Raw genomic sequence first — 21,524 nt, forward strand, 5'->3', positions numbered from 1 at the left:
ACATTTTAAAAACAGATCATTTTGGAACTTACAGCGGAAAAGAAGTTTTTGCAATTGCTGTTTGTTTTCCTTTACATTGCTGTATTCCAATTATATGGGTTCACCAGGGTGGTACCTCAGCTTTTTATCATGGTCTGTTTGTTCCCATACTCCATCTTTCCATTTCAGTATCTTCTACTACAAATTTACCTTTTAGAGGATTTACGAGGGTAAATCAAAAAGTGCTAGCAGGTTTCACTCCTTCTGCTGAAAGACACAATGTTCAGCAATGGTGTGATCCTGCAGCATAGCGTCCACCTTTCAACTGACCTTAGCTTCAACAAGACTACCAGCAGAGTGCTGTTTTGTGTTTGTTCGAGCCCATAAGCCATTGGGAATGTGGTGTATTGCATCAGCTTCTATCTGTTGTGGTTACCATGTAATTTTCAAGTTGCCTTAACTTTTTAATTTTCCCTTGTAGAGTAAGGCAACAAAATAAACAAAAAATCTGTTCTTGAAAATTTCTGCAGCAGTACATCCTTTAGTTCACCTCGACAATAACATAGCAATTACAATAAATCAGTCCAAAAACTACATGATCAGCATCTGAAAGCAAGTCAAACAACTCAAGAAAATATTTTTAGTGTCTCACTAAATGCAGCATACTATTTATTTTTGTCTGTAAATTAAGTAATGTTCCTCCTATTTGGGCTATTAGTATTGTCTTTTACGTTGTTTGGTATAAAACAGATCTGGAAAGATGCATTTGGAATATTATTTCTCAATTCTGCTGTAGACTAAATTTCTTTAATCAATAAAATAAACTATATATATAACTATAAGTATCCTTCCTTGATGGAATTGTTCTGAAATGCTGATTTTCTTTCTTTATTTTATAAAACAGCTCTAGAAAAAACTAGCAATTAATGGTTACAAATGCAATTTGTTTTTTTCTCTCCTTTACTTTTCCAAAAAATGTAGAATTATTCCTCTGACCTAATGGGAAAGCCTTTTTTTTATGAATTTATGAAATATAATTATAAATCATTTGTGAATGTATAAAAACACAAGGATACAAATTTCTAAAATTACTAATTAAATGCAAATCACCTGACACTCTGCATTAAAAGTAATGAGGTTGAATTTGTATTAAAGTATGTAAAAAATATTTCCATTCTGTATTGTTTATTAAAAGAAACACAGCTACAACATACTCATATTAAATTGTGCAAAATAAATAATTTCAACAGATCAAGTCCCAGTCACTATATGTCTAGGTTTTACAATTCTCCCCTGGGTCTTATTGATAGTTCTATGGAGCACCCAAAGTTGTTTTATCTTAACTGTTGCAACAAGTAGTATTTTTTTCTAAGCAGAATATTTTTTTAAAAATGCACTTTTGTACAAAGCAGAAGTAAATCCATAGGCAGAGCACATCACTATAGGCTAGCTAATCAGTTTAAGGTGCACTCCGTGTTAAACATTAAATGTTTTCAGGAAAATCTCGAAGACACAGAAAGCTTTCAAATGTCACTTAGGCAGTGCTGAGGCTGGCAAAAGAATCCTGGTTTCTGGAACTGAGAACCATTAGCATTATGCAAAACAGACACAGAAAAAAAGTTAAAACATATGTTCAATAGTTTACATTGTTTAACAGCAGTTTATTCATCGTAAAGTTTTATTGAAGAAGAATTACCATCAAATATTTTTCCATGTATTATTATTTTAAGGGCTTTTCTAAACCAACTATAGAAGAAAGCATAGATTAAAGGATTAAATGTTGAGTTCATATAAGCAAATAACAACAGAAACTCTATAACTAAAATGGGAGCAGAAAATGTAATGAAAGGATTAAGTGTATACCAAAAGAAAACAGGAGACCAGCAAGACAAAAATACCCCTAAAACTATTGCCAATGTTTTTGCAGCTTTTCTTTCTCTTTTTCTCAGTCCTACATCCCCATATTCTTTACTCATTTCTCTAATAGATTTGGATTGTTTTGATGCTACTAAGTAGATCTTTATGTAGATTCCAACCATTATAAGCCCCGGCATGTAAGTTGTAAATAAAGCAGAAACTAAATTTGAGACTTTATTCTGTACAAGGACACAGCTTCCTATGCAATAGTTGCTTTCATCATATAAGTTTATGGATAGTCCAACAAATATCATTCCAAATCCATACATGGCTGATAAAGACCAGCAAAAAAAAACTAATTTTGTGATGAGAACCACTGTAAATTTAGACTTGTATCTCAATGGATGACATATTGCAAAATACCGTTCAACTGAAATTATGAAAATGTGTAAAAGAGAGGTCATACAAAGCATGGTGTCAGCACTGCTGTGAAATTTACAATAAATGTCCCCAAGATACCAGCATGTTTCAACAGTTCTTATCACAGTAGGTGGCATTAAAATGCCTCCAATAAGAAGATCAGTTATTGCTAAAGACAGGATGAGATAGTTGGTTGGTGTATGAAGCTGCTTGAAATGAGAAATTGCAATGATGACAAACATGTTTCCCAACACAGTGAATACAATTATTGCCCACATAATTATATACATAATAATTCGGAAAGTCAATGGATAAATGTGTTTTATGCACGAATTTTGTAAAAATCTGTAGCAGAAGTGGGAATTTGTTAAAATTCCACTTTGATTAAAATTCACAGCCCTCATCAAACAGTATATCTGATTTCCTAATGATGGGAAATATTACGTCTTATAATCCTAAAATTAGAAATGTGCAAAGGAGTTTTTATGTTACAATAGCATAAATAATTTAGTCTTTTTGGTTATATATAATCTACTGCTACTTATATCTACTTGTAACACTCTACTGCTATGAATATTTATAATGTATGACTTGATCCTTAATACACAACATGGAATTTTAAGAGCAGAATGCAAGAAATAAAATGTATTTTTAACATCAATTTTCTTTGCTACAACACATATAATATAATCCAATTTCACTTCAAGAGCAATTTGTTACATTGCTGTATGTCCAAGTAACTGTAGTATTGATATTCTTCAGCAACTCATTCTGGAAATCTGCAAATAAAATGAATCATTATAAAGCAGCCTATATAATATGTCAGTGCTATAACTGTAACAGACTTCACAAAGACTGAGACGATAAACAAAAGATGCACTGACTGCATCAATTATGATGATTGGCAAATTCAATAATAAATATATTACTTAGTTTTCTATAAATACTTAGGTATTTATGGTTAGGAAACTAGATCTTATTATGCCACTAGAAGTAAAATTATTTGAAAATTATATAAAATCTTAAGATATATAAAAATTGGAAAAATATATTGGGAACATTTGGATCTTAACTTGCACTTTTTCTCAGTCTGCTGGGTACAATTGAGGACCCTGGTCAGCCTTACCCTGCAACAGCACATGAAAGGCAGACATCAGACTTACACTGACACTGCAATTTCAGACTATTAAGACCTTTCAACACCCAAGTGTTAAATATCTCAGTAAGCTTTGCTACACACAATGTTGTGTTTATTTTTAAGCATTGTGCTTGGTAGAGTATGAACCAGCTGATCCCAGCAAGAAAAATATTTAGGAAAATAAAAAAAATATGTCTAATCAACTCTGGATATTGTCTTACACTTTGAAACTATGGAGCAGAAAGAAACAAAATTTAGTTGACAACTCTAACTTGGATGATGAAAACAAAATGCAGTAGAACTTGATAAGACAGGGAAAATTGTTCTATGGAAGCAGTGAAGAAGAAGTGGAGGAACCTTTCAAAAATGGAAATCTATCAGAGAGTACTACCTGAATTAAACAGGTCAAATTTAAATCCAGTGACAGCCTGCTGGAAGTGGTGCTGCTGACCTTTTTAAGCTTCCTTTAAGAAGGAATTACAATAACTGTGACATATGGTTCACAAACCACTATTCTGTCAGAAATCTGTTTAAATGCAGAGTATACAAAATCAGGTACAGTACTTGCTGTTTTGTCATCAAATTGCACAACTCCTTGTAAGCTGCAGCCTTCAGTTTGAAAAGCCTTAGTCTAACGTTGGAATATGGTTTCTGATCATGACAAAATGGTTGAAATGAAATAACTTGTTTTGGTTGTTAATTAATTGCCTCATATGCCAATAAAACAAATATGTTTCTGAAACTATTAATTTTTACTAAATGAATTAATTTGCACCACCAGTTATTTTCTCCTAGAAGCATGAATCCAGATAGAAATGTTAGATATATAGTCAGAAATAGTATAATAAAGAATAGATTACTAGTTGGCAAAGATAGGAATTAGTATTTTATATTTTATTCTTAGTTTTATATAATTGAAAATAATTAGTACTTTAAGAGAAAATTCACTATTAGAATATTGTCTTTTTATATTTAAAATCAAATTTGTTAATACTCTAAATGTATAAAGTCTTTATCTCATAATATTCTCACAAACAGCACTCACCAATGTAAGTTTTCCAGAAGTATTGTGAACCTGAACTCACTTCTAGGGTTTATATACAGCATGGGTCACATGTCTCATATAACTTTGAAGGAGTAAGGAATTGTACAGTATTTCCCATAAGGAACATAATAATGCTAATAATAGCTCACAGTCTCAGGCTAGTTTCCTATCCTTCAAAATATTTAATACTCAAACCACTAAACCACATTTACTTAATAATTTTAGAAACTTGCTTTCACATAGCATTAAACAAATTGTATTAGTTAATATACAGGAACATCTTCTTACAGTACCATTAAAATGTATATGTTTAATTGGGTAGTTGCTCTTGGAAAGCTAAGGAATTTTTCATACATAACAAATAGCATATTTAATACTGCAAACACTCTTTTGTGTTGTTGCTTGCTTAAGTTTTGGGGGAATAGTTTTAAAAAAAGTATACAGAAAAATGAAAAGCTTTGTCTTAATAGAGTATACGGTAATATCTTAGATGATCTGACTAACTGTCCAGGGATTGTTCCTGCTTTGCACCCCATGTTTGCAGGGTCAGGAACTGGCTTTCCCACAGCCCTGCCCTGGATGAGAAGCTTAAGAAAATGGATGGATCACATTACTAAAAGTCTCTACAAATGCCCTTTAGCCTCTGGAGCTGTAATAACCCCCACTCTTTTCTTTTGCCCTTCTTCGAAAATAAAGCCTAAATTCATTAGTCATTCTGCAATTTTATTTTGTCCTACTGTAGTTACACTAATACATAAGACACCTGTAGTGCATTTTATCAAGGTTGATTTAAATATATATATATATATGCTTAATTTTCCACATTATTAAATCCAATTTAATGTGTTTAAAAGTATTATATGTACAATAATAATAAATGGTTTTGCTGATATTAATATTTACTTGCATCAATTCTGGTGCCCCTTCAGAGAGGTGACATTCCACGTCCCAAGAGCCAGTTTCTGTAGCCGAGGATCAGACCGCCAAGGTCCCCGCCTTCGGCCACCACCCAACTCACACTGCACCCAACCTCCTTGGCCCCTCCCATAGGTGGTGAGCCCATGGGGAGGAGGACCCACGTTACCTCTTCGGGCTGTGCCCGGCCGAGCCCCATGGGTGCAGGCCCGGCCACCAGGCGCTCTCCATCGAGCCCCACCTCCAGGCCTGGCTCCAGAGGGGGGCCCCGGTGACCCGCGTCCGGGCAAGGGAAAACGGTTTGTTGAACCGCTCTTTGTCTCATCCCTCACCTAGGACCAGTTTGCCTTGTCACCTCTCTGAAGGGGAAGGAGCCTGAGCTAGTGCGCGAGGTTGAGAGGTTCCGGCTAGATATAGTCGGACTCACCTCGACGCACAGCTTGGACTCTGGAACCAATCTTCTTGAGAGGGGCTGGACTCTCTACCACTCTGGAGTTGCCCCCGGTGAGAGGCACCGAGCAGGTGTGGGCATACTTATTGCCCCCCGACTCGGAGCCTGTGCATTGGGGTTTACCCCGTGGGCGAGAGGGTGGCCTCCCTCCGCCGGGTGGGGAAGGGTCCTGACTGTTGTTTGTGCGTATGCCAACAGCAGTTTGGAGTATCCACCCTTTTGGAGTCTCTGGAGGGTTGCTAGAGGGCATACCTTCTGGGGATTCCCTTGTTTTGCTGGGAGACTTCAATGCTCACGTGGGCAATGACAGTGAGACCTGGAAGGGCGTGATTGGGAGGAATGGCCCCCCCGATCTGAACCCGAGCGGTGTTTTGTTATTGGACTTCTGTGCTCGTCATGGATTGTCCATAACGAACACCATGTTCAAGCATAAGGGTGTTCATATGTGCACTTGGCACCAGGACACCCTAGGCCTCAGGTCGATGATCGACTTTGTGGTGTGTCGTGGACTTGCGGCCATATGTCTTGGACACTTTCGGTGAAGAGAGGCGGAGCTGTCAACTGATCACCACCTGGTGGTGAGTTGGCTTCGATGGTGGGGAAGATGCGGTCAGACCTGGTAGGCCCAAGCGTGTTGTGAGGGTCTGCTGGGAGCGGCTGGCAGAGTCCCCTGTCAGAAGTAGCTTCAACTCCCACCTCCGGCAGAACTTCAACCCGTCCGAGGGAGGTGGGGACATTGAGTCGAATGGGCCATGTTCCGTGCCTCTATTGTTGAGGCGGCTGACGGAGCTGTGGCCGCAAGGTGGTGGTGCCTGTCGTGGCGGCAATCCCGAACCCGTTGGTGGACACCGCGGTGAGGGATGCCGTCAAGCTGAAGAAGAGTCCTATAGGACTTTTTGTCCTGTGGGTCTCTGGAGGCAGCTGATAGGTACCGGCAGGCCAAGCGGAGCGGCTTCGGTTGTTGCTGAGGCAAAACTTCGGGCATGGGAGGAGTTTGGAGAGCCATGGAGAGCGACTTTGGACGGCCGAGGAGATTCTGGTCCACCGTCCGGCGTCTCAGGAGGGAAGCAGTGCAGTGTCAACACCGTATATGGTGGGGATGGTGCGCTGCTGACCTCGACTTCGGGTTGTGGGTCGGTGGGAGGAGTACTTCAAGACCTCCTCAATCCCACTAACATGCCTTCCAATGAGGAAGCAGAGCCTGGGGACTCTGAGGTGGGCTCTCCCATCTCTGGGACTGAAGTCACCGAGGTGGTCAAAAACTCCTTGGTGGCAGGGCCCGGGGTGGATGAGATCGCCGGAGTTCCTTAAGGCTCTGGATGTTGTAGGACTGTCTTGGTTGACCGTCTCTGCAACATCGCATGGACATCGGGACAGTGCCTCTGGATTGGCAGACCGGGGTGGTGGTCCCCTCTTTAAAAGGGGACGGAGGGTGTGTTCCAACTATAGAGGGATCACACTCCTCAGCCTCCCTGGAAAAGTCTATTCGGGGTTCTGGAGAGGAGGGTCCGTCGGATAGTGAACCTCGGATTCAGGAGGAACAGTGTGGTTTTAGTCCTGGTCGCGGAACAGTGGACCAGCTCTTCACCCTTAGCAGAGTCCTGGAGGGTGCATGGGAGTTTGCCCGACCGGTCTACATGTGTTTTGTGGACTTGGAAAAGGCATTCGACCGTGTCCCTCGGGAATCCTGTGGGGGTGCTCGGGAGTATGGGGTACGGACCCCTGATAAGAGCTGTTCGGTCTCTGTACAACGGTGTCAGAGCTTGGTCCGCATTGCCGGCAGTAAGTCGAGCCCGTTTCCAGTGAGAGTTGGACTCCGCCAGGGCTGCCCTTTGTCACCGATTCTGTTCATAACTTTTATGGACAGAATTTCTAGGCGCAGCCAGGGTGTTGAAGGGGTCGGTTTGGTGGACTCAGGATTGGGTCACTGCTTTTGCAGATGATGTTGTCCTGTTTGCTTCATCAGGCCGTGATCTTCAGCTCTCTCTGGATCGGTTCGCAGCTGAGTGTGAAGCGGCTGGGATGAGAATCAGCACCTCCAAATCCGAGAGCATGGTCCTCAGCCGGAAAAGGGTGGAGGGCCCTCTCAGGGTTGGGGAGAGATCCTGCCCCAAGTGGAGGAGTTCAAGTATCTCGGGGTCTTATTCACGAGTGAGGGAAGAATGGAGCGTGAGATCGACAGGCGGATCGGTGCGGCATCCGCAGTGATGCGGCTCTGCATCGGTCTGTCGTGGTGAAAAGGAGCTGAGCCGTAAGGCAAAGCTCTCAATTTACCAGTCGATCTACGCTCCTACCCTCACCTATGGTCATGAGCTATGGGTAGTGACCGAAAGAACGAGATCGCGAATACAAGCGGCTGAAATGAGTTTCCTCCGCAGGGTGTCTGGGCTTTCCCTTAAAGATAGGGTGAGAAGCTCAGTCATCCGGGAGGGGCTCAGAGTAGAGCCGCTGCTCCTCCGCATCGAGAGGAGTCAGATGAGGTGGCTCGGGCATCTGATCAGGATGCCTCCTGGACCCTCCCTGGTGAGGTGTTCCGGGCACGTCCATCCGGGAGGAGGCCCCGGGGAAGACCCAGGACACGCTGGAGGGACTATGTCTCCCGGCTGGCCTGGGAACGCATGGGATTCTCCGGAAGAGCTGGAAGAAGTGGCCGGGGAGAGGGAAGTCTGGGCCTCTCTGCTTAAGCTGCTACCCCCGCGACCCGACCTCGGATAAGCGGAAGAGGATGGATGGATGGAATTCTGGTGCCTTACAAAAATTTGACATAGATTTTGAACTAAACAGGGGAGAACATCAATGTTGTAATCTGAAACTTTTATTATCCTGAATGGATTTACACAATTTATACACTGATGTAGTGTTTTTTAAAAGTTTCTCATTAGCTTTTGATTTTAGGGTAATTTGAGGAAGATGAATATTTTTCCTGTTATTCCATCACTGTCATAGCAATTCTCCCACAATTCCCAGTTTATATGTCACTTTAAACATCTATAAAGTGTCCAAATTTTACAAACAGACATCATATTCAAAACTCTTTTTTTTTTTTGAATACCTGGTGTCGCATATATGTGCATGGCAAACAACTTCAGGGCTAATGCATCCCGTGCAAAGAGTTGTTGCTGTCTTTCAATGCCTCTCTTCTTCCTTTAACTACAGGTTAGAAGACTGACAACTCAAAGACTTTGGAGGATGTGTTAGCTATTATGTTTAAGCTCACTTAAAGTTACCAGTGTGTATATACTTATAAAAATGTGTGAAATGGGTGCTTTGGGGCAATTAGTTGTTTAATTTGCATCTCAGAATTAGCTTAACATTACTTCAGATTTCTAGGTTAGAAAAGACCAAATGTCAATTGTCAGTCGTCTCATTTTTACTAAAATTAATAAATTAGAGTTCTGAGGCCACAAGGGGAGCTCACTCCAACCACTTACTCCAAACATACACATACATGTAGTGAAGGTACACTTACCTGGTACTGTATGTGCAAATCTACGGAAATAAATTATTTAAATTGTTTGTTTTTAGCAATGACATGTGCCAATGTTATGAAGTAGGATATTGGCATGTTATCACATCATCCTTCAATGAAGTGTGTCTCGATGCCGTGGTTGCTTGCCAGCCTAAATCCAGTGATATTTACATGTAACAGTAAACAGTCTTGCAACTTTTAGAGCAGAATCAGTCTGAGGCTACAATGCCCAAATTATCAATCATATGCCTGACACAATGGTTTTTGGAATTTATATTCTGATAGCCTGTATATCATATAGAGACAAAATAAGTTTGTAATGTTGTTCCCTCTTTGTTTTAGGCATGAACTATGCTTGAAGAAACACTACATTTAATCTTAACAAAGCAGTATAGTAGAGGTGTAACTATGCACATAGTATGCCTAAAGAGTAATTAGTGCTGTAAGCTGACTGTATAATTACACAATACAATACAAAACAATTTATTTTAGTATAGCACAAAATCACTCAAGAAGTGCTGCAATGGGCCCTGCCTCTTGACAGCCCTCCAGTCTTGACTGTCTAAGAAGACAAGGAAACCCCCAAAAAAAACCCTTGTAGGGAAAAAATGGAAGAAACCTTAGGAAAAGCAGTTCAAAGAGAGACCCCGTTCCAGGTAGGTTGGGCGTGTAGTGGGTGTCAAAAAGAAGGGGGTCAATACAATACACAGAACAGAACAGAAGGAATCCTCAATACAATATAATATCCATCCATCCATCCATTATCCCACCAGCTATATCCTAACTACAGGGTCACAGGGGTCTGCAGGAGCCAATCCAAGCCAACACATGGCGCAAGGTAGGAAACAAACCCCGGGCAGGGTGCCAGCCCACCGCATACAATGTAATAGTAAAATAAAAATATTATAAGTACAGAGCAGAATTTAACAGTAGATGATATCACATAATACGATTTGGATTTGTAAAAAGTACACCCGTACTATTGGGTAAGAATAATTATTACTGAAACACCAAATATTTTGTGCATTACAAAAGTCATATCCATCGCATCTCTGAGTGATTCTGTCAGGCCATGAAATCCAGAAACTGGCATTAGTCTTTGGAATCCCAGGGACAGTTAATAAACTTTACTCTGCAGTTAGAGCTGCAATTGGAATTTCTGCCTGAATTACATGGATGTTGATTTTTGGTAATAAACATTTCTCATTACTTTCAACAACTGACATCAAGGACAAGGATGCTATCAAGGTTTTATACATGCAGGAGACCTCTTTATTGACCTTATCAAGAGTGATCAGCTCTTTCTCAAGCTTAAATGACAGCACTGTTCAACCTTGTGAATATGCCTGCTCATCTGCATCTTCCATTGATACATTGCCAGTTTTTCCAAGAAAGCTCAGCACAATAGTCAAAGGGTTCACCCTCTGAATTTCCAAACCCCCGTTTCTTTGTCAACATACAGCTTCTTCTTCAGTCAGGCAATAAAATGTTCCATAAGGATGGGACCCTTTTCATCACCAAAGACCTTATCTCAGTACTACCAGACATTCTTAGAAGAGTGGCTGAAGGCATTTATGATTGTACTTCCTGTCCATCAGGTGCACAATTAAGTCACAGAGACTCAGATTAACAAGCACCTGTATTTCAAAGAAATAGGCTCCTTAAATGAATGCTATGGATGGATACATCAGCTAAAACAGATAAACAATTTCAGATCCAAACGTCAAGGTATTGGCTGTCCTGAAACTGAAGTGAACTCAGTTTAAGAGGAAAGCAACAGAGGAGCAGACTCTTACCAAAAATGTCTGTGTGGACCTCTTATGTAAAGTGGTGAAGACAGATAATTTCCTGGTGGTTACTGAGAAAATGGCTAAGTCCATCTCTCTCTGCAGGCAGAAAGCAATTTATCAGGCATCTGCCATTAAAGATGGTCTGATTTTTTGATGCAACACAGATGAGATTGTAATCTCATATTTAAAATTTAAAGTCAGATTTTTGTTTGGCATGTTTTAAGCAGTTAGTTACAAAGTGTTTTGAATCCAGCCGAGTATAGTAGTTTTCTGCACAGAAGAAGAATACAGGTCCTTGCAATGCCATTTGAGTGACATAACGATTGATACTAAATACTAACACAGTGCATTAAATGATACATGCCTGTGTTTTGGAGGGTTGCATTCCTGGTTTAAGGCTACATTTTCTGTTAATCTCCCAAAAGTGAGTGTAGCTGGCACTAAAGACCAGTCAATAAGATCAAGCTAAAACTCAGCCTAGTGTTCTGGTAACTTTAATTATGTGACAAGAATTCAAAAGAATAATCCTATAGGATGAAGATAAACAGAAAATAAAAGACTCACATAAAATATATATTTTTGTTATATGGCAATAATAATGATAATAGCAGCACACTACTGAAAGGGCTAAATACAGAGAAGATTCAGGATTTGAACCTATTTACTCGCCAATGCTAAGTGATTCGTATTCCACTGCACCAGCTCCATGATGGAGCAGGGATACCATTGTAACATCTAGCTGAAAATGAAACACGCAAACAAACACGTATGGGAATGTCTTTTATTTTGTAACGAATGATAATTGGGCTTCAGAAACATGTCAATTGAGTAATTTCTTTTTCTTCAGTATTATTTTTGAAAAAAAAAGCATACTTGTTTTGTTACACCTTTTGTGAAAGTGTTTCTTGGATATTTGGACTTCACACATCCTACACTTCACTTCAAAATTATGTTGTTATTAATATAACATATGAATACATATTCTGTTTTAGGTGTGAGTTCAGCATTTCTTGCCTCAAATTCCCTCTCTCATTCTATATTTACACAACTCATTGTAGACATAGAACAAACATGAAATGAAGGTATTTCAAATTATGATATTTCAGTTACCCATATAATTCCTTACAAATAACCAAACAACCAAACATTTGCAAAACTAAAGCAATGTATTAGCCCAGTGAATAAGGAGCTACAAGCTTCCTGGCGTACGTCAGTAAAATTTAAGGAGTTCAGGGACATTGCCATGCTGCAAAGAAGTCTGACTGCTCTCCTGGTACTATTGCTCACATACTGAAGTGTCAGCATGGCACTGCCAGATATAAACATTTGCATGAAGAGTTGCTTGCATACTGAAATGTCTATAGGTGCAGGTGGAAGCTGCCGTTGCACTTCATGTAACTGATCTTTTCCTAAATAAGGAGTGGCATTGCACAAATACTTTGTCAGTATGCCTATGTCGAACAAACACAGAAAGCTCGGCAGTCTACTTGTGACTTTATGCCGTAGGAAGATAAATAAAAAAATATAGGTAAACAATATTTGATGTGCCATTTAAATAAACAACATATACAGTAATCCCTCGTTTATCGCAGGAGATAGGTTCCAAGGCCGGCCGCAATAACTGAATTTCCGCGAAGTAGGGACACCATATTTATTTAATAATTTAACTTGTATTTGGACGTTTTTAAACCCTCCCTGTACTGTTTACAGCCCACCCTTTACTCTATTAATAACAGGGACAACTGTTAAGCAATATGAAATCGGTAGATAAGTTTACAGTTACTGTATAGCGAAGTACACGTACCTATATATGACGTGATGATGGTGATAAATATGCAGTGCAGTAAAAATGATGACGATGAAGGTGATGGTGACTTTTACTGCGAAGCCGATGACTGTATTTTATGTCTCTTCAAACGGCGGTGCCATTTCCTGGGGCACCTCTTCCACGGTTTCCGAAAGTGTATCTGTAGTAGTAGTAGGAAATGTCTCTTTTTTGCAAGGCTGCAAAAACATTGTGATCTGCAGCTGCTACCACTGCTTCTTTTTCCGGTCGAAGAGCAGCTTGTAGGTGGTCATGACATTGTCGACCTTGTTGCAAAATTGGACCGATCGAACCATATCGTCATCCCATTCCTGTGACCGCTCCTGCAGATCCTTAGCCAGTGTGCAGCCACAGCCGCGAACGTTCTCCCTTCCTTCAACATATGCAGAAGTTTCACCTTCTCAGCGATCGTCATCATTCTTCGTTGGCGTTTAGGCTCAGCACCAGCCTTGGAAGAAGGAGCACATTTGGGAGCAATTGCAGGGGATGAAAACTGAAGCGAAGTTCAACACAAAGAAACCACAAAAAAATCACACACAGTACAGTGTAAAGTAAACCACACAGCGAGAAAGCTTGAAGCGAAATGGCCGCGACAGAGAGACAAAGGGAGGTGCTGTGGGATCTGGGCATCAGTCAAAGCACCAATCACGTGCCCGATTAGAAAGCGGGAAGCTGTGATTTGTCGTCTCCCTCCCATGTACCAATCACAGCCCGTGTTACAACGCACTTAGTCACCCAACTTGTTTTGTTGTTCTTAGACTAGGAAATACTACTACTATATTTAAAAACCCGCGAAAAGTGAACCGCGAAGTAGCGAGGAATTACTGTAAATGTTTTCATATAAAGACCATCAAGAAACATAATTGCAAACGGAACTTTGCACAATACCTTGGCGAGCTCGGTATGCCCTGCTGTTTCTTTGAATGACATATGTGTGGCAGATTCACTGGCAGGATGACGCCCAACCTATTTCTGCATCCAAACTGTGCCATCTTTCACCTTATGTCTGGTGCATCTGCATTGTTTTTATGTATGAGTGGATGTTTCTTGCGGGGAGGGCTTCTGTTCTCTTTCTTCGATGTAGAACCTTCATCCTCATTTGATGTCACCTCATTTAGACTTTAGTATTCACACATTATACACTTCATGTCCAAATTTTTTTATTAGTACTATAACATGAAAAAATTTTCTGTTCAATATTTCTTGCCTCACATTTCCTGTCATCCTATATTTACTTAGATTGTTGTAGACACAAAACACACATGAAATCCATGTGTTCCAAATAACGATATATTACAAAAATCATGTTAAATTATTTTTTTCCTCAAATCAAACAACACCAAATACACCATAACGACAAAGAGAAATTTCAGAAGTTTTTGCAGATTTAATGAAAATTAAAAACTGAAATATCACACAGACACAAGTATTCAGATCTTTTGCTTATGACACTTGAGATTTGGCTCAGATAAATTCCTTTCTATTGAACATCATTTTAATTTTTTTAACACCTTATTTAGACTCCACCTGTGGTCAGTTAAATTGATTGAATGTGATTAGAAAAGGCATGCACCTGTTTAAGGTCACACAGTTACCAATGTGTACCAGAGCAAAAATTAAGTCATGAAGTAGAAGGTATTGTCTGCAAAGCTTACAGACAAGATTGCATCGAGGCACAGATCTGGGGAAGGCTACATAAAATTCTGCAGCATTGAATGCCCACAAGAGTACAGTGACGTCCATAATTCTTAAATGGTAGAAAGTTTGAAGAAGCACAAGTCTTCCAAAAAAGGCCATGGTAAAAGAGGTGGCCAAGAACCTGATCATCACTCTGGCTTTGCTCCAGAGAACCTGTGTGGAGATGAGGAAACTTACCAAAGGACAACCATCAGTGCAACACTCCACCAATCTGGATTTTATTACAGTGTCCAGAGAGAAGCTTCTCCTCATTAAAAGACCGAAAGAAGCCAACTTGAAGTTTGTAAAAGGAAGCTAAAGGACTCTTGGACTGTGAGAAGTAAGACTCTATGGCCTGATGAAACAAAGATTAGTATTGTGTCTGGAGGAAATCAGGCACTGTTCATCACCTGCACAATACCATTCCAGCATCAGGCTCTGGGGTTGATTTCAGTTGCAGGAACTGGAGATTAGAAAGGGTTGAGGGAAAGCAAAGAACAGATATCCATAATGAAAACCTGCTCGAGACATCAGACTGGGCCAAATGTTCAAGCATAACAATTGTTTACGGACAACTCTGGGAATGAGTTGCCCAGCCAAAGCCCAAGCTTGAACCCAAACTGAACATCTCTGGAAGGACCTCAAAATAACTGTCTACTAACAGTCTTTATTAAACCTGATAGAGGTTGAGAGGATGTGCAGAGAGGAATGACAGACAATCTCTAAATCAGCTAGTGAAGTCTGACACATCATAGCTAACAAGACATGAGGCAATAATTGTTGTCAAAAGTGCTTCAACTAAATATTAAGTTAAGGGTCTGATTACTTGTGTCAGTGTTGTATTTCAGCTTTATATTATTAATAAATATACAAAATTTTATAAGATCTTGTTTTTGCTTTGTCATTTTGGGGTATGGTTGTGATGCTTCACTATAATAAAACAATTAAATGATTTTATCACAAGATTGCAGCATAACAAAATGTGAAAAAAGTGAAGGGGGTCTGAATACTTTCTGACCCATGCATACACAAAATCATGAACAGTTGCCTTATATTTCAGACGTACAGTTCTAGCCCTTAATATGTGTCCCTTCATTATATTTAAACATAAATGTACTTATAAATTCATGTTACAGGCCTAGATGCTGCTCTAATGCATAGCAACAAAACAAGGGGCAAATGTGCTCATTGCAGCTTTGTTTATTATAAAATATGCCGAACATCTTGGAGAACTAACTCTCTTTGTACCAACTGGTTTCGCTACAGTAGTCACAACTTAGTTTCTTCTACAATGACATTAACTTGTTTGGTTTGAACAATGCTTAAGTTTGATCTCACTGGTGACTGAACTTCTCTTAAGAAACATCAGCATGTACAGTATGTTCAGTATTGCTCTGTCTAATAAACTAAATTCTTAAAAGTCTCAGTTTAGGCAAGCAGCTTTCCCAAAATGACTAATATTAGTCCCTATCCTAAGCTCCATGGTCCCTTTGTGGCTCAACCTGTCTTTCTCTCATTCACTATTGTGCTATCATCATTTTTATGCCTCAGTGTGTGTTTTTTTAACCTTCCTTCCTCATTCAAATTTTACTAACATTTTCCTTTCTCATTTTTTTCTTCAGGTTAGTAATGTATTACTTTATTGTTTTAAAGAGAGTTTACTTTTCTTCCTGTGAATTACATGACAGCTGACATCAGACAAGAGTATGCACAAGTAATAGTTTAAAATGTATTAATTTATCTGTGTCTATCCCTGCTCATCCTGTTTAGTTTTGCTGGAGCCACTTTTTATCAGGGAAGAAGTGGGCATAAGTTTGGGCTTCATGTCAGCCTATGAGGAGTAAGAGTAAAATATTTTTTATGTATCTGCAATAGTAAAAATGTTCATGTCCATAGCATTCACTGCCTCTCTCTAAAGCAGACCTACTGATAACTTAGGATGATGGACTAAGTTGAAATCTGACAATATCACAAATCACAGCTTCTGGTTAGTAACTTATCACGTTAATGTTAAATGGGCCTCAGCTCAAGTTTTCACATTTGCACTGTTGGTGTCACCAGTCTAAATCCTTCACCACTTATGCTTCTCTTTGATACATGAGTTTCAGTCTCCTGAATCACAGTGTCCTATAGTCTTTATAGTTTCATAATCTTACCCTGGCAAATAATTCAAATGTGTTTGAAGTGTAAGAGAGAGAGTGCTACGATGTGGAATGAGTTTTTATTTTTTGTCTGTTAATTAGATAAGTAATCTTGTCTTGTGTATTTTGTTATTGTTTGCAAAACATTGCCAATGAGCCGAAAATGTAAGTGCTCAATTCACAAGACAACATGCAGCTTCTTTATGTGAAGAAATTGCTAGGCTAGACCAAGATTAACAAGCAAATACGCTTTAACAGAGCTCCACCTCACACATAGCTACACCAACATTATTCAATGACACAATCACAAGCTGCCTCTATTTTAATGTCACCTATTTGGTTGCAGTAAATGTGAAGAAAATAAAAAGTCATACCACTTTTATTATTTACCAACAACAGTACAGCATATCTTGTAAATAAATGTTTCTAACAGTAAACATGCCACATTATTACATAAAAACATAATATATTCTTAACAAACACTTTAAACATTTTGTATTGTGATAAATAGCCATTAACATTTAAAATGTTTTAGTCTCTTGGGTAACCTGCAGTGCTCTCGATCAATGACAGTATTGTGTTCTCGAACGACCATTCTGATTTATGATTTTTAGGATTTAGTCACCATCTCATAAACTCATTATCACCCCTCACTATGTATTTGAAAATTTTTCAGCAGGGAATTTTTGACACATGATAAATACTTAAACTTATTTCTACCATGAGACTCTTGCTTAATGATCAATGTAAAGTGTTGTTTACCAGTGAGATTTGTTTGATCCCTCAATGCACATATGTTTTCCACCCTTTGCATACTTATGATAAATCTCTTCTGAAAAGGCTAATATATTAATACCAAAAATATTCTTTCCTGCTTTTGTTGGACTCCAATGTAGTGCACTATATATAAATGACAGATAAGCTATGTCTCGTCACAACAAGAACAGAAAACGAGTCAAGGTACGTAAAGTATGCTTTTACTTTGTTTTTACTTTGTTTGAAATACTTTAAAATAACACATTTTTACAAATGAATACTTTTTTTTAAAGTTTATATTAATAAATAGTATGTTTTTAAGGGAAAGCTTATGACTTCCTGATTTCTTTTCATTGTGATAATGATTGTTATTATTCACAGAATATAAAATTAAATCAATCATTACATTTTACATTCCCAGTTAAAAGGGTTTAATTGCAACAGATTATTACTTTAAAATGTACTCTTATCATTTAACATTATTGACTGATTCTAAATCGCTCTAAATATACTATATGCAGTCACATAATATTTTATTTCAGTAGACACCAAAATCTACAGACGCAAATGCAGTAGTTCCCAGTATATGTCTTTGATCTGCTTTGTTATTCTTGTATTTGCAGTTTTTGAAGTATATCCTTCATTCCCTCAACATATTTCAGAAAAAAATAATGAAATTGGTTTGTATAGATAATATCACTATACGCTTATAATTTTGTTAAATTTCTTTTTATATAAGCAAAGTAAAAAAAAATTAATTAGTACTTTGAAAATTATCGTCAGGCTGCCTTTTCAAAAAAAAATAATTTAAGTCAGTAGCATTATGAAATGGTCGATAGTTCAACCTTTTCATGGGTCCAGAAATGGGCGGCATATTGTACGAGTCAGAAACTTCATAAATGGATGGAGAAATTTCAATCCAAAGAATAATTGTACAATTACAACTACCTGTTCATGTATGAATGCTCAATAACCTTGTTCATTGTTAAGTAATTCATGATTTAAAAAATGTTTAGCTTCTTTAAATTGATTTATTGTTTCTCTGCTTCAGCATTAGCTGAGTAATTTAAATGATCCTACAATAATAATAAGTGGTGTGATTTTAAGGTAATTTGTTTCAAACATCTCAAGTCAGATTGACTGCATTCCATTTTTTAGAAGCACCAGTTTTGAACTCTCTGTCTAAATAAGCATTAAAGCCTGTTTATTTGGGAAACAGCCAAAGGTTTATACAGTAAATCAGAACATAGGAACCTTTATTTTAATACCTTTTTCACCTTAACATATTCTTAGCTAATCACCAATTTTCTATAAAATGCATAAAAACAAACAAGTCACATTTTAATAAGTTGAAAAGGCAATAAACATCTATGTGTTTCAATTACCATGTTACAACATTGCAAATGTGCTGTTTCTTATTTCCAAGATTAGGTGAAGAAACCTGCAAGTACTGCATAAGTAAAGATAGCAATTAAAATTAATGTCTCTGATTAATTAGAATACACACATACTACACACTAAGTATTGTAATACAAAATAGGTAGGTGTATGCAGAGCAGATTAAGAAGAGATATACCAGGAGAATTTAAAAATGCTTGTGACAAAGTATTGAAATAAACAGATTCTGATAACAGAATTAATAAATTGGTCTGTATGGTTGTGGTCTACACATTGCTGGATTATATTTGGAGTTTAGATGATACAATTAATCTCTTATAAGCACATATTTTAAATGTTACAAATTGCATCTGATAGTAATTTTTTAGGATAAAAGAACATAATTGTATTTAGCCATTGTGGAGTTGTTAACAAAAAAAGGAAAGTAGACCCCCGTGACCCTGTAGTTAGGATATAGCAGGTTGGATAATGGATGGATGGAAGTATCGAAAGAGAAATAGTAATTTTATAATATATAACTGTTGGAATTTTTAGCATTTTCAGCATTTACACATGTCACCAAACAACTTGAAAAATGATTTGCTTTTCATTCTGTCTTTCCTTGTGATGCTGATTATAAATGCTCTGGAAAAAAAAAGTTGTTTAGGTTACAGTGTTGTTTTGGGAAGTCTTGTAAAATGTACAGTAATTCAAGTCGATTTCTTCCAATATTGCATTAGTTCTATATTACATTTGATTTCCACACCAAATCCTGCTGCATGGATCACTGAAACCGATATCATGGTTACCCCAGCATATACTGAATCTTGTAATTAAACTGTTTACTAATACAATGAGCCGCCCAGTGCCAAAAGAAATGAGTTCTGCTATACTACAATGACACATTATTATTTTATCAATTTAAACAAGTTTATCAGCAAAATAAGCAGAAAATAAAGTTTTATAAGAACTATGTAATACTTTTGTGTTAAGAATAGATGAATAGATTGTATTGCCTTGCTAAAAAAAACTATAGTACATTTATCATTAACATTTAATGATTTTGTTTTTCTTGTTTTTAGAAAAGGAATATTTCAGCTGCAGCTCAGAATAAAATGAATATTACCCAAGGTGGGATTTCAGAAAATAAGCAACTGTGTTATGAATCTGTAAACAACTCATGTCACAAAGGAATCTACTCTGTTCATGCTCCTGTTATAATTTATAGCGTAATGTGGACAACAATTGTTGTGACTGTTTGTGGAAACTTGCTGGTTATCATCTCAATATCACATTTCAAGCAGCTGCACACACCTACAAATTTCCTTGTCCTCTCACTAGCAGTTATTGACCTTTTGCTAGGAGGATTTGTTATGCCACCAATTATGGCTCGAATTGCTGAAACCTGTTGGTATTTTGGAGAAGTCTTCTGTAAGGTTCATCTGAGCTCTGCTGTCATGTTCAGTACTGCTTCAATTATTCATCTGTCATTAATCTCGATTGATCGCTATTTTGCTGTTTGTCATCCACTAAGATATAAGACAATGATCAATGCATTTCTTACAGTTAGTTTAATATTAATAAGCTGGATTCTATCAGCAATACTAGGATTTATAATTTTATTTCTGGAGTTAAATTTAAAGGGGCTAGATGAAGAATATATTCAGAAGATAAAATGTGTAGGCAGTTGCTTTCTAGTTCAAAATGAAATATCAGGTCTGCTTTCCTCGTTATTCTCTTTCTACATTCCAGGTTTTGTTATGATATGCATCTATATGAAAATTTTTTCCGTAGCAAGAAGACAAGCAAGGTCTATTAGAGATACAGCGCATCAAACAACTGAAGAAAAAAGGAGTGCTGCTTCAAGCAAACGTGAGAGAAAGGCTACTAAAACATTAGCAATTGTCTTAGGAGTCTTTCTGATCTGCTGGTTGCCATTTTTCTTGTGCAATGTTATTAGTCCCCTGGTAAACCACATGATTCCTTCTGTGCTAATTGAATTTTTTACATGGATTGGATACATGAATTCCACTTTTAATCCTCTAATCTATGGTTTTTTCTACAGCTGGTTTAGAAAAGCTCTTAAGTTAATTGCTTTTGGAAAAATTTTTCAAAGTGATTCATCCAGGACAAAGTTATTTACTGACTGAAACCTCAAACCTTTGTCATTTTTGTATGATAGTTTATTGATACTCTATTTAAATTAATGTCACAGATGTCACTTTAAGTTTAAAATATTGTACATCCTAAAAGAATGTTTTAAGTAAATGTTTTATTGAATAAGGAAAATGTCTCCCATGGTATCAATTTTTTTTAAGTTTATTGATTAACTGGAAATATTTGCAGAACGTTTAAAATTCTGTGTACAAAAGTTATAATTTTGGATATATATTATGAAATTATATATGTTTTACAATTACATGTCTGGGTAGATGAGAATAAAATTGCTGTTTTGGTTACACATATGAATAGAATAATTGTAAAAGTATTTCATAGAGCCACGTAAGGTATTACATTTTTGCATTATTAATCACTGTTATTCACAGTGTCTAGTTTTGTTTATTCTAATAAGTTTACATTATATGTCTATTAATGTAGTAGTACATTCATTTTTGTATTAATTAAAATATTTCTTTACTAAAAAGGGTTTTTGGGAAGACACCTGAATAGTTAAAACTCTTCCA

At 37.6% G+C, this 21,524-nt stretch overlaps 2 protein-coding genes across 2 annotated transcripts; one reads left to right on the forward strand and one right to left on the reverse strand.

Annotated features, from left to right (window-relative positions):
• Window positions 1–1,640: 1,640 nt before the first annotated feature.
• Window positions 1,641–2,660, reverse strand: LOC120526519 (trace amine-associated receptor 1-like). The gene has a single exon (XM_039749684.1). The coding sequence runs from the start codon at window positions 2,658–2,660 to the stop codon at window positions 1,641–1,643; it is 1,020 nt and encodes a 339-aa protein (XP_039605618.1).
• A 14,969-nt stretch (window positions 2,661–17,629) lies between these two features.
• On the forward strand, window positions 17,630–20,990 carry LOC120526790 (trace amine-associated receptor 1-like). The gene is made up of 2 exons (XM_039749936.1): window positions 17,630–17,667; window positions 19,923–20,990. The coding sequence occupies exons 1-2, from the start codon at window positions 17,632–17,634 to the stop codon at window positions 20,988–20,990; spliced, it is 1,104 nt and encodes a 367-aa protein (XP_039605870.1). The 5' UTR covers window positions 17,630–17,631.
• The last annotated feature ends 534 nt before the right edge of the window (window positions 20,991–21,524 follow it).

The sequence above is a fragment of the Polypterus senegalus genome, chromosome 3 (genome assembly GCF_016835505.1).
Source record: "Polypterus senegalus isolate Bchr_013 chromosome 3, ASM1683550v1, whole genome shotgun sequence".
Classification (NCBI taxonomy): domain Eukaryota; kingdom Metazoa; phylum Chordata; class Cladistia; order Polypteriformes; family Polypteridae; genus Polypterus; species Polypterus senegalus.

What these genes read in the sequence shown, in the direction of transcription:
- LOC120526790 (XM_039749936.1), top strand. Translation starts at nt 17,632, where the DNA reads ATGTCTCGTCACAACAAGAACAGAAAACGAGTCAAG. An exon ending in AGAACAGAAAACGAGTCAAG is followed by an intron (nt 17,668 to 19,922) that starts GTACGTAAAGTA and finishes TCTTGTTTTTAG; the next exon opens with AAAAGGAATATTTCAGCTGC.
- LOC120526519 (XM_039749684.1), bottom strand. Translation starts at nt 2,660, where the DNA reads ATGAGGGCTGTGAATTTTAATCAAAGTGGAATTTTAACAAATTCCCAC.